This window comes from Oncorhynchus nerka, linkage group LG5 (assembly GCF_034236695.1).
Source record: "Oncorhynchus nerka isolate Pitt River linkage group LG5, Oner_Uvic_2.0, whole genome shotgun sequence".
Classification (NCBI taxonomy): Eukaryota; Metazoa; Chordata; class Actinopteri; order Salmoniformes; family Salmonidae; genus Oncorhynchus; species Oncorhynchus nerka.
Genome location: NC_088400.1, coordinates 35,623,634 through 35,636,191, shown reverse-complemented (window position 1 = coordinate 35,636,191; position 12,558 = coordinate 35,623,634). Strand labels below are relative to the sequence as shown.

The 12,558-nt window shown below is 42.4% G+C and overlaps 2 protein-coding genes across 6 annotated transcripts in view; one reads left to right on the top strand and one right to left on the bottom strand.

Annotated features, from left to right (window-relative positions):
- The window catches only part of LOC115129398 (rho guanine nucleotide exchange factor 6-like), a 29,265-nt gene extending 21,752 nt beyond the window's left edge, over positions 1-7,513 (top strand). For 2 of the 5 annotated variants that reach the window (XM_029659690.2, XM_029659694.2), the window contains exons 17-22: positions 843-863; positions 2,217-2,310; positions 2,982-3,068; positions 3,526-3,625; positions 4,683-4,737; positions 4,911-7,513. In XM_029659690.2, the coding sequence (XP_029515550.1) occupies positions 843-863; positions 2,217-2,310; positions 2,982-3,068; positions 3,526-3,625; positions 4,683-4,737; positions 4,911-5,033 (480 nt within the window). In that variant the 3' untranslated portion in view covers positions 5,034-7,513. Of the gene's footprint in view, positions 1-509; positions 822-842; positions 864-2,216; positions 2,311-2,981; positions 3,069-3,525; positions 3,626-4,682; positions 4,738-4,910 lie in introns of those variants that run through there. The other 3 variants (XM_029659691.2, XM_029659692.2, XM_065018592.1) reach the window with 3 other exon arrangements.
- LOC115129399 (CD40 ligand-like) lies at positions 7,395-11,374 on the bottom strand. The gene is made up of 5 exons (XM_029659695.2): positions 11,059-11,374; positions 10,181-10,315; positions 10,037-10,058; positions 9,055-9,141; positions 7,395-8,656 (listed from the first exon to the last, which is right to left on the bottom strand). The coding sequence occupies exons 1-5, from the start codon at positions 11,239-11,241 to the stop codon at positions 8,289-8,291; spliced, it is 795 nt and encodes a 264-aa protein (XP_029515555.2). The 5' UTR covers positions 11,242-11,374; the 3' UTR covers positions 7,395-8,288.
- Between the last annotated feature and the right edge of the window lie 1,184 nt (positions 11,375-12,558).

The following is a 12,558-nucleotide window of genomic DNA, read 5'->3' as shown; positions in this document are numbered from 1 at the left end:
GTTCCAGCCCAGCATTAACCCTCTAGAGTCTGGAGCTATTCAGGTTCTTGATGAATAGCTGACTACTTGAATCAGGATATAGTGCTGGGTTAGGACAAAAGCCTGCACACACTAAGTTTATTTGGAGCCTGGGGTAAAGAGCACTGCTTTAAGTATTTTACGGTAACATGAGTTTAACGGGTCCCTGGAAAAACCCTGTCAGATATAGCTGTTTGTGTGGGCAGAGCTCTTACCAGATGAGTAGGCAAACGGGGGTCCCAGATTCTATATAAAAACAGTGTATAGATGAGGTGAGGGGGTTGTGTTGGTGATAAGTAACTACATTAATTCCAGTACAGACTTGTCTTTTGAATGGCGCTTGTCTGGCTGTCAGGTTGACCTGGTGGTGGGCTGCACCAGCTGCTACTCCACAGGGTCGGGAAGTGGTCAGTGTGCGGTGACGTCGAGCTCGGTCACTGACCGTTTATTTTGCCAGAATAATCCTCTTAAAAATGGTTATCGTTTTGCAGATTCCTGAGATCCATGAAAACGTTGACAAAAAGACAATGACGTAGGTTGAAAATAGGTCATTTGTGGTGAGATTTCACGATATTCTAAAGCCAGAGTGCAGCATTATCCTCTATGCCCTCAGGGTTAAAGCAGCTATTAGCTGCATCTCCCCTTCCCCTCTCTTTTTCTCTGTGGAATCATCACTCTGTTTGCTTCATACTGCAGGATGAGGGGGGGGGGGGGGGGGTACTGACATTTTCACCGTTCACCCTCTTCTAATTTCTCCTACTTTTTTTTTTCTTCTCATGCATCTCTCTCTCTCTCTGTCTCTCTCTCCATACTGGCTGCTGTAGAGGATGTCTTCTATCTTGAAGGTGAGGCTAGATCTATCGCTCTCCCTCTGTGTGGATGTGTGCGTCCATGTGCTGAAGTGGCATGTCATTGCTCTGTTTGCCTCTTCCTCTGCAGTAAGCTGTTGGTTTCCTGTGTTCTCTGCTGCCTTGTCTGTCTTTTATCCCCATACTCACCAAGAGCCTCTGGCAGACGTTCTGTTTTCTAGGTAACACAAAGCTATTTCTAGGTAACGGATACAAGTAGAATTTGATGCAGAATCACTCACCCCGCCCCCCCACCCACTTTTTATAAAGAATCAATCATCCCGCTTTTTAATAGGTCTGTTAGGGAGATTTATTGAGATGGACACATTGTGCATAAATGTGTGTGTGTGCTTTATTTTCAACGAAGCTGCTTCTTGTTGCACCTTGGCTAGTATATGATCAAATAAGAAAGAATGGCAGTTTACAGGTTAGAAAATGGGAGGGGTTACATAAGAGGGTTTTACAATAGTTCATTAATGGTAAAGGTGATTCATTATAGCAGACGTGATGACATAGGCCACACAGTTAGCACCAAGTGTGTGACATGGCTGTGCTAAAAACTAAATGTGTTAATTAATGACTCGGAGGGGACAATTTTTGTTTCTAAAAGTAAACTGTTAAAAATAATACCAGGGTTGTGTTCATTAGGCACCAAATGGAAGAAACCTGACTGAAACGAGGAGTGGCTACTTAAATTGTAATTTTATTTTCCTGTTGCGTGCCCTAATGAACATGACCCAGGTTTCTTTGGTTACTGCTGTCCCATACTTGTGGAACTTCTAAGACTTTGTCACCGTGTATGTTTTCGTCTATGGAGGCAATGTGTGTGTGTTACTGTAGGCTTGCATTTACTGTGATGTTCTTCCCCTGGCTTGAAGGTGTGTGTCACTGTGTTGGCTATGACTCTGTGTACCATACCCTCCTAACAGTTCTCTGTCACTGTGTTGGCTATGACTCTGTGTACCATACCCTCCTAACAGTTCTCTGTCACTGTGTTGGCTATGACTCTGTGTACCATACCCTCCTAACAGTTCTCTGTCACTGTGTTGGCTATGACTCTGTGTACCATACCCTCCTAACAGTTCTGTCACTGTGTTGGCTATGACTCTGTGTACCATACCCTCCTAACAGTTCTGTCACTGTGTTGGCTATGACTCTGTGTACCATACCCTCCTAACAGTTCTCTGTCACTGTGTTGGCTATGACTCTGTGTACCATACCCTCCTAACAGTTCTCTGTCACTGTGTTGGCTATGACTCTGTGTACCATACCCTCCTAACAGTTCTCTGTCACTGTGTTGGCTATGACTCTGTACCATACCCTCCTAACAGTTCTCTGTCACTCCTACAGGACTCCAGTAAGAGCTCTGGGCCCATTAAGAATTTCTTCCCAAAACGCAGAGCAGAAAGGAAACATTCCGACGAGGAGTTCCTCTTACGGAAAAGTAGGTTTGATCATTCCACGCTAGGAAATGAAACCATAAATGTGTTGCCACCAAGGAAAGCACCGATTCACACTCTGCGTGGGGAAATACAGTCGCTGCCTAACCAATGAACTCATTTCTCTCACTGTGAATCGACACTCCAGTGTAATTCACTGCACGTAACTCAAAACACATGTCTCACGTGATTTATGGTACCTCATCACTAGTTGAGACATCCAGCTCCTAGTAACTGTCCAGTAAAATCTTACTTTTAAAAGTTCACAGTCCGTTAACTCATACCTAAATAATGTTGTTGACTCATCCTATACTCATATTTGTGGCCAAAGTGTAAATAAAATAAAAACACTTAGGAAAGAAATTCAACTCAAACAGACTGTTTAAAAATGCTTGCTGTTTCCTCATTAAATGTGATGTCAAGTTTGCTGAGCTGGCCAATCAGCTTTTTACTTGCCATTTAATATTTTTTATGATGGTATACACCCACACTGTTCTGTTGTAGCCCTTACCATTCAAACACAGAACAGCCTCTTTTAAACATACTTAATTACCATTTATTGGATGAAGCAGCTAAATCAGTTGTCTGTTTGTCTGTCTGTCTGAATTTAAAGTCAGTCTTTGTGGTTCAGAAGGCTCCTGACTCCCAGTTTCCCTTGTGTGCCTTTGATTGACAGGTACAGCTGCTCTGGAGGAGGATGCCCAGATTCTGAAAGTGATCGAGGCCTACTGCACAGGGGCCAGCCAGCATCAGGCCAGCACAGGTGAGCCGAAGAGAGTGTCTGTCTGTGGGCACGCGCACTTGTATGCATCTGTGTGTGAGGGATTATTTTCAACCTGTCATAAATGTAAGTGTGTGTGTGTGTTATACACACACTGGCCACCCCTCATAAGGACTGGCCACCCCTCATAGCTTGGTTCCGCTCTAGGTTTCTTCCTAGGTTTTGGCCTTTCTAGGGAGTTTTTCCTAGCCAACTTGTTTCAACACCTGCATTGCTTGCTGTTTGAGGTTTTAGGCTGGGTTTCTGTACAGCACTTTGTGATATCAGCTGATGTACGAAGGGCTATATAAATACATTTGATTTGATTTATACAGACATAATTTATTTCAACAGGTCCAAGGTGTGTGTGTGTGTGTGTGTGTGTGTCTCCTTTTAATGGCCCATAGATAGGCATGGTAATGACTCAGACTTACATGTGTGTTATTGTGTCTTTCTGCAGCGGTCAAGAAAGTGTGTGTCCCTCAGGTCCTGCTGCCTGAGGAAGAGAAGATCATGGTGGAGGAGATGAAGAACAACGGTCAGACAAGCATAGAGGAAAAGTAAGATGGCCATCACTCAGGAGAATAGACGTTTATTAAACCATTACAACACTGTGCGTTAGGGCGGGGCGGTATACTGTCAGAATGGAGAAAGACTCATTTGAAATCACTTATTTGTTGCCCCCTAAGATCATGAACTACTCAAAGTATATTTTATAACTTTTTTTATTATTAAAAACATAAAATACCGTCAAAAATGTGAAAAATATGATATTTTGGCCAGATTGCCCAAAAGGCACTTGCACATCTGAGCTGTTTTTGTTGCAGGTGCCTGGTAATAGTTGAATAAAATAAGAAACCCGCACACCGCTCTTGATAGTGTCACCGCTCTTTAATAAGCTTAAGTATCGGACACACTGCCTTAGCACCATTATGTAGACATAGCTCCACCCACATCCGTTCCACGCATCCAATGGGGTTGGAGTCAAGAGAACCAATAAGTGCTACCAAATATAACAATGTGCATTTCATAAATATTTGAAATAGTGTGTACGTTAAACGTATTAAACACAATGAGGACATCGAGCTACCAAGCAAGTTTTCATAAATCATCAGGTACAGCGTAAGAAAAACGTCAGAGTAAACTGAAATGGGGCATAATTCACATTTACAACATAACATACATCATCATTAAGACCTCTAGGAAATAATGTATGGAGGGTGAAAGTCCGAAAACATTCTCTTTTACTCAGAGTATTATGTATATCACCTGGCCATATCGCCCAGCCCTACTGTGTATGTACATGGATCTGCAGTTAGTTTTGTTTAGGTGGTCGTTTCAACACATCTAATACGATGCTTTTTCAAATCTGTGATATTTATTCATCCAGTTAAAATGAAGAAATGTATTTCTTTACATAATAACGTTAAGGTATTAGCGAGTGGTAGTTTTGCCTTGAACATTGAGGAAGCAAGAAATTGCCTCGTCAATATTTGTGAAATTATGTTCGACTGCCTGGAGCACTCAAATTCCAAAGCCTTTGTCAAAGAACATAATGTGACATTAAGATATGCTGCTGTCCCACTTTCTGATAACCTTTTGTTTCTGCACTGGCAGGAGTCTGGTTGATGCAGTATATGCTTTAAAGGATGAGGTCCATGAATTAAAGAAGGTAAAACAAGAATTGTTCATCTAATGTTCACTCTGAGAAAGGTAAAGGCTGACAAGCCATTTTTGCTAAGTCGTGTTGGTGTAGTGGGTAATTGTGGTTTGTGTGGGTTCATACTTGTAGGTGTGTTCTCACATCTGTGCTGTGTAATATTTAACTTTTATGGGTCTTGTCAGGAGAATAAGTGGATGAAGCAATGTATGGAGGAGGAGCAGAAGTCTCGTAAGGAGCTGGAGAGAGTGGTCAGGAAGCTGGCCAAGCAGAAGAACGACTGTGCCTGGGAGGATGGAGGGCACTGAACAACTCCCCATACCTACCCAACTACCTACCTACCTAGCCCGTGTGTGTGTGTGCGACTGTGTGTGACTGCCTTCAATCCCTACAACACAGAAGGGTTGGATTCATGCATCTGGACAATGGTTAGAGCAACTCTCTGGTCTGATGCTTGGGAGGGAGATAACCAGAAGCAAAAATTCTGATTGGTTGCCTCCCGTCTACTGGCACTGGTCAACTCTGATGGAGCCATTTTGGACAAAGGAGAAATAACTACTGCTCTATTGTCACCAGCTGCATCGCCACTGTGGACTATTGGGTCTACATTTTCAATAGAACATCTAATGGGAACGAGAAGCCATCTTTCGGTTCAATGGGGTGTTCTCTTGCATGTACTTGTTTCTGCAGGAGAGCGACTCCCTCTGCCATAACTAGGGCTCATCTGGCCCACTCTACGTCTGTTACAGCACTGTTTCTTTATTTTGGTGTTGAGGACACCCCTTGCAGCCTTGTCGGGAAAGAGTGAGGCTTGCATCGAGCTTTATTGAACATCATTGGCATTTTGAGATTACACGTTCTAGACGTGAGACTCTGCGTCTCCAAGCTGTTTCATAGTCCTCAGAGCTTTAGCTTTTCATTTCAGATGGGTGAGACCTATCCATGGACTATCAAACAGTCCTCTAGCTCATGGTAAGTGGATTTCAATACCGCTCATATCCAAGCTGGTATTAACATTAATGAATAATGTCCTTGACTGTGTTTCTTACAATCTGCGCAGATGTACAGTATTTTTAAGATATTGTCACACATTAGATGTGACGATCAATATATAGGCCAAAGCTTTCAGGGATATAGATATATAACAAATAGAACACCCGTATATGGTGTATTGCGTATAAAATAGACATGTAAAGATAACAACGGTGTGGCCTATACTTTCTTACCGAAACGATATAACAATTAAATAATGTACTAATAATACATAGCTTTGCTTTATTCGGGAGTTAAAGAATATATATTGCTTATTTATTTTCCATGAAAACATTTCATTATGTAGGTAGAGATGTGTGTATTGTATGTAGGTTATATGGTACTGGGAACCCACTTGGGGCGGTCTCTGGGTTTCTGCCTTAAACCAACCCGCACCGCAGAAACCACCTCTACAGAATGATCACCTAAGGAAAAAATGTTTTTAAGTGATTTTTATTTATTTGGCATTGTCCATTGGGGAAGACAAAACACAACCCATTTTGATTTTAAGAATTTGGTACCACAGGAACAATGTAATTTGTACTTCGTAAACTGTGTCCCACAATGTGAGTTAGGGTTACGTTCCAAGGAAGTCTCATTGCATCAGTGTCCTCCGCCCGTTTTCACTGAGCGTCTGAGCTGGACTGCTGTTCTAGGATCAGGACCCTCCGGTCCATTTTTATCTTAACTAATTATGGTCTAAAAGGGAACAAAGATGATCATTTTCTTGGACTGTTTGTACATTTCGTGCCTGGTCTGTCATTCTTATGCTTCTTTCTGGTGAGTTAATGCAGATGGAGATATGTCCCCACTTTGATTGTGTTGATGGAGAGTGTAAAGTATGAGTAGTGGGATCAAGGGCCTCCTGATCACAGTGGATTAAGTTATGAGGTACAGTGGAAGTGGCAGGGATTTACATGCACAGGTTTTCTGTCATGTTTCACATTTCAATGGGACTGATGGCACTGTTTAGATGGGGACAGGTAAGGGTCGTGTGACGATTCAATGTGGAACCGGGCTTTGATGGCTTATGTCAAGGCCTTCGGGGAAAGATTATTCAGTTGAATCACAGCACTTCCTCCCAGGATGACATGCAGCGCGTGCACTGTAGAACCTGATGTCAACCTCATACTGCAGAGTGACCGCAGGAACTTCATGAGAATGCAATGTGAACACTTCAGTAGGACTGTTTTCACTTGAGTGTCACTCTGAGACAGTCAGTTGGGCAGTAGACCAGATTGTATAAAGAGACATATCTCTGTTAATGTACAGTGATGATGACTCATTCACCCACTTAACCAAAATGGGCCTATTGCCTTGTCCCTGTTTCCTGGCCACTGGTGTTCTCTGTAGTCCTGATGTATAGCAGCATACTCTTACAAGCTGTTGTGTTCAGGTCCCACGGTCTGTCAGGGCAGCTCCACATGTTTTGTCACCTGTACAAATGTCCTTCAGTATAATTTGTTTATGTTTTATTGCTGAGATTATTTTTAACATCAATATTTTTATCAATGCATTTTATTTTCTTCATAAAGTGTCTTAAACTTTTCAATGTCTGATAGCCTAAGCGAGCACTTAGACTGACCATCCTGCTCATGACGACTTGTGTCGGCAGACCACTCCACGTGTATCATTTGAAAAAGTGGTTTGATGCCAAATTCTAACTCTATTGTAAAGGCATTTTGTTTCTTCTTCTAGTTGCGGCACACTTTCATGTTTTCAGTATGGCCATTCTTTTAATAAAAATCAAACTTGATCCGCTGTTATTCATCCGTTTTTCATTCATGCTGGAAAAGTCCAATGGTAAACTGCGTTCCACCCTGTTTTCCACTTCTGGGTGATTGCACAGGTACATAGAAGACGCTACAGTGACTAGCGTATGTTGAGAGAGACCCATGACAGGATGGAATGTCTGAGTAAAGATGACATCCTGTGAGAGCCACTTCTCTCTTCATCTCCTGACAGGGTACGCTGCACCTCTGCTCTGTAGACTTGTTCTTTCCATGCTGCTCAACGACTCCCTCTACCCCTGCAGTGGAATGGTCTATATGACGGCAGGGCTGTGTGGAGTTTGTGGAAATAAAGGTTTCACGGGTTGCGTCAGTTCCAAGCACCGAGACGATACTGTATGCGATAAACCAATTGGAAACCTACCATAGAGATGGTTATTTTTCATTTAAATAATCAAGCACATTTTTTATTAAAATATAATAATTTATTAACTATACAGACACCATCCGTCACAATAAATACACAGTCATTGCCATATTCTTAGAAATTAATATTAATATCTAACATTGTGGGGGCAGGGAGAGCAGGTTATCCAATCAACAGCAATAAGTTCCAGGGATTCCTTTCACCGAGGCCTTTTTAGAAAGATGTTCAAATTGGTGTAGTCCATGAGCAGATCTGTTATCAGTCCTGTACCAAATCCAACAGCACGCAGGGCCTTGATTCCACCCATCACTCCAATACAGTAATAATCCAAAGTAATACAGTCCATCCTCTCCATACTGTAGGTAATGTCTTGCCTACACCTTAAATAATCCAAAGGTGGTCGTCCCCTCCTCATAGTTGACCAGGCTGGGGTCCGTCACCCACACAGAGATCTGGTCTTCAGGCTCCAGACTGAACACTCCTCCCTGGAAGGCCGTACACACGTCTGTCCGGTTCTGGTCCCCCAGGCTGCAGTAGGCTGTCATCAGGTTCTTCTCCTTTCCTGTCTCCCCCTTCCTCAGCTTCACCCGGCTCGCCAGAGGGGTTTTGGGGTGCCATTTGGAGAAGGCCACCTGGGAGTAAATGTCGTAGTCTCCAGGCTGCAGAACCTTCAACCAGCTGGACTTGAAGTACTGGACGTTCCTCAGCACTGAGTGGCCTATGTTCCACTCCAGATACTTCGCTGTTCAACCAAACAATTTATATTTTAAGTATTTGCATTTATTATGGATCCCCATTAGCTTCTGCCAAAGCAGCAGCAGCTACTCTTCCCGGGGTCCAGCAACACTAAGGAAATGTACCTATAGTTCAAACGTTACACTTCACAACACATTATTACACACTACTACAACATATCTACAGTACAAAATCGATGTGTCTGTGTGTGTCTTCACTGTCGGCGCTGTTCCATAAGGTGTAGTTTTTTTTGTTTGAATCAGATTGTACTGCTTACATTAGTTAAGAGTTCCATGTAGTCATGGCTCTATGTAGTACCTCATACTGACACTCTTTTCTTGAATTGAGGCTACAATTTCATAGGAAAAAGACAAACCAAGAATGTTTGTGATAAGTAACTCTTACATGAAGGGAGTGCACCAACGACAGGTTGCTTGACTATCATGCGTGCCATGGCTCCATACGAGGGCACACCCCCAGTGCGTTTGACAGCTGAAACGGAGAACAGACAGTCAGTCTTCACCCTCTCAGAATAGGAGGTCCTCTGCTGACAGAGTGGCAAGTAAAGCAGATGAAGTAAAGAAACACAAAGAGCTCGGTGACACATATTGTTTTGGCTCTTTACTCCAGCACTTTGGATTTGAAGAGATACATTCACTATGAGGTTAAAGTGCAGACGGACAGCTTTAATTTGAGGGTATGTTCATACATATCGGGTGAACGGTTGAGAAATGAATGAATTCAGTACATCAAGTTTGTGACACATTTGTTGGATGCATTTGCTGGGGTTAGGGTACCCCCAAGACATGCTAAACTCTCACCATTACAATGTCAGTGGAGGTTAGCATTGTTTTTTTGGGGGGGGTTATGATAATTATGTGTCTAACTTTCTCCCTCATTATCCACGATTAATTCAGGATTATCTGTAATCATGGTTGCATCCACATTAATGCAGAAGTGTTTAGAAACATATTCTATTCTTATTTTCAATAAAAGTAACACAATACATTATTTACCAGGAATTTTGATTGGGCACAGCGTAATCTGAAACACAACCAAAACAGAAAATGCATCCTGCAAATGTGTAGTCACAAACTTGATGTAGTCATTGTGTGCTATGAATATGGGACCAAATACTTAAAATTGTACTACTTTAATTCACATAAGAGAATTTGTCCCAATAGCCTTGGTTCCCTAAAATGGGCGGACTATGTACAAAAGGTCTGTCCTCTCTAAACGGTTCACCCGATATGGATAAAAATACCCTCAAATGAAAGATGACAGTCTGTAATCCAAAGTGCTGGAGTACAGAGCCAAAACAACAACAAATGTGTCACTTTCCCAATACTTTTGGAGCTCACTGATGTAATGAAATATTTTAACATACCTTTTCCTTCAACTTGTGAGACCTTGATAGGAGAGAGAGCATAGCATTGCTTAATTATCTGTTAATACGGCATATTTCTTCTTCTCCAAATGTACTCCTAAAACCTCTGATATCTTCATTTGAGTCTCAGAAACCATAGCCTACCTTTTCCATTATGTTTTTGTATTTCTCCACAAGCTTCTCACAGTCCAGCACTGACTGGCTGTCTTTCTCACACTCCCCAAGTCTCCTCAGGACGATCATGTCATCCAGGTACTTGTGTTCAAAGTCCTCGTCATACTGAGCCCAAACAAAGCAGGAATGAATGTTAACTCTATATTTCATATCAGCACTGATTAAGGAGGACCACACGTGTCTTTCAAGTTCACATCAGGACAAGCGCATGAAACATGTTAGGACTAAGCAGTTGTTTTGTATGTGCTGTTGCTAAATGCTTCTGTTGAATGTTTATTCTGATCATGGAAAATGTTCTCATGAACCTATTTGAATTGTTTTATAACGGAGGTTGTTTCCTGTGCTTGAAGAATAGTAGGCCTAGGTTGAAACTGAAATACTTTAGATGTTGAAAAGACGCCCTTACTCTGTAAACCACATTGCTCTTTGAAAATACACTATACTATGTCACGTATAGCCGACGGCAGTCAAATTCAAACAATATCTCGCTCTCTAGTAGCGTTCAGGATAGAATTCAGCTATAAAATAATGAAACGGGTCACACTTTATTTGGTTAGTCCGGATAGTTCGTCTGGAGATGCTCTACAGGTGGTCATACTTTCAACAAACTATCTGTTGATGAGCAACTGCTGGCTAAGGTTAGGTTTAGAATAAAGGTTAGGATAAGGACTAGTGTTCGTAGACAGTTAGTTGAAATGCTACTGCGAGTCTGTTGAGCATTCACAGATGGACTTATCCAATTAAAGTGTTACCAGAAATAGACTTGTATCCATGATCTATGATAGTTTTGAACGTGGCACTAAGAAACTAATACATGTATAACCGTATCTAGAAAGGTGAGTTCTTACCTTGTTTTCCTTGTGGTACAGGTAGGTGAATCCCCCCAGTAGTAGCAGCATTTGGAGCACTATCATACCAATGAGGAACCCGAGGAGAGGTTTGTTGTGGCCCGTTCCTGGTGCTGACTTGACAGAGCCTAGCCGGGGGGGGATCGGTGGTGGAGGCAGGTTGGTCTGGTACATGTTGATCATGGTGGTGCAGAGAGATTTACTCTGGGGAGGTCTGGCTGCCTACACACACCATTCACTTCTGAATAGCTACTGTTAGTCGACTGTCACTAGCAAGTGTGTTCCTCTGAGGCTACTTCCCGGAAGCTCTCAACTTTTAGGTGTGTGCCTCTGAGTGCGTGTCTGTGTGTGTGTGTGTGTGTGTGTACATTGTGTCTGAGATTGATTTGAATGCATCAACCTCTCTAAACAATCCCATTTTTACCTGTCGGCTTCTCCAGTCCACGTTTACCCAGGGACTGATTCCAAAAAGTTCCTTTCTTGAAGTGATTGGTGTGTGATATGATAGAGCATAGTAGAAATGCTCATGGAAATCACCTAAAGAATAGTTTGAATGTTGCACAATTAATGCATTTGCTGACCAAGGCTTTGTGGCTGAAATTTGTCCATCTGACAAAAAGATTCAACCAGAGTTACAGCACCTAGAGGTGGATCTATATATTTCTGTTTAGAGTTGGGCATGTTAGATTTTTCAATTGAATCAAACGTTTTCATAGGTTTACAGTTGAAAGGACGTCGCCAAATATATATATTTTTTACAGTTTCAGATCCCATCAAGGCCCTGATTGGTGAACCACTGATTCATTCACAGATCTTTGCCTGTTGTCAAGGTTAGAGACATCCACACAAACAGTGCTTTTAATATACACTGCTCAAAAAAATAAAGGGAACACTAAAATAACACATCCTAGATCTGAATTAATGAAATATTCTTATTAAATACTTTTTTCTTTACATAGTTGAATGTGCTGACAACAAAATCACACAAAAATTATCAATGGAAATCAAATGTATCAACCCATGGAGGTCTGGATTTGGAGTCACACTCAAAATGAAAGTGGAAAACCACACTACAGGCTGATCCAACTTTGATGGAATGTCCTTAAAACAAGTCCAAATGAGGCTCCGTAGTGTGTGTGGCCTCCACGTGCCTGTATGACCTCCCTACAACGCATGCTCCTGATGAGGTGGCGAATGGTCTCCTGAGGGATCTCCTCCCAGACCTGGACTAAAGCATCCGCCAACTCCTGGACAGTGTGGTGCAACGTGGCGTTGGTGGATGGAGCGAGACATGATGTCCCAGATGTGCTCAATTGGATTCAGTTCTGGGGAACGGGCGGGCCAGTCCATAGCATCAATGCCTTCCTCTTGCAGGAACTGCTGACACACTCCAGCCACATGAGGTCTAGCATTGTCTTGCATTAGGAGGAACCCAGGGCCAACCGCACCAGCATATGGTCTCACAAGGGGTCTGAGGATCTCATCTCGGTACCTAATGGC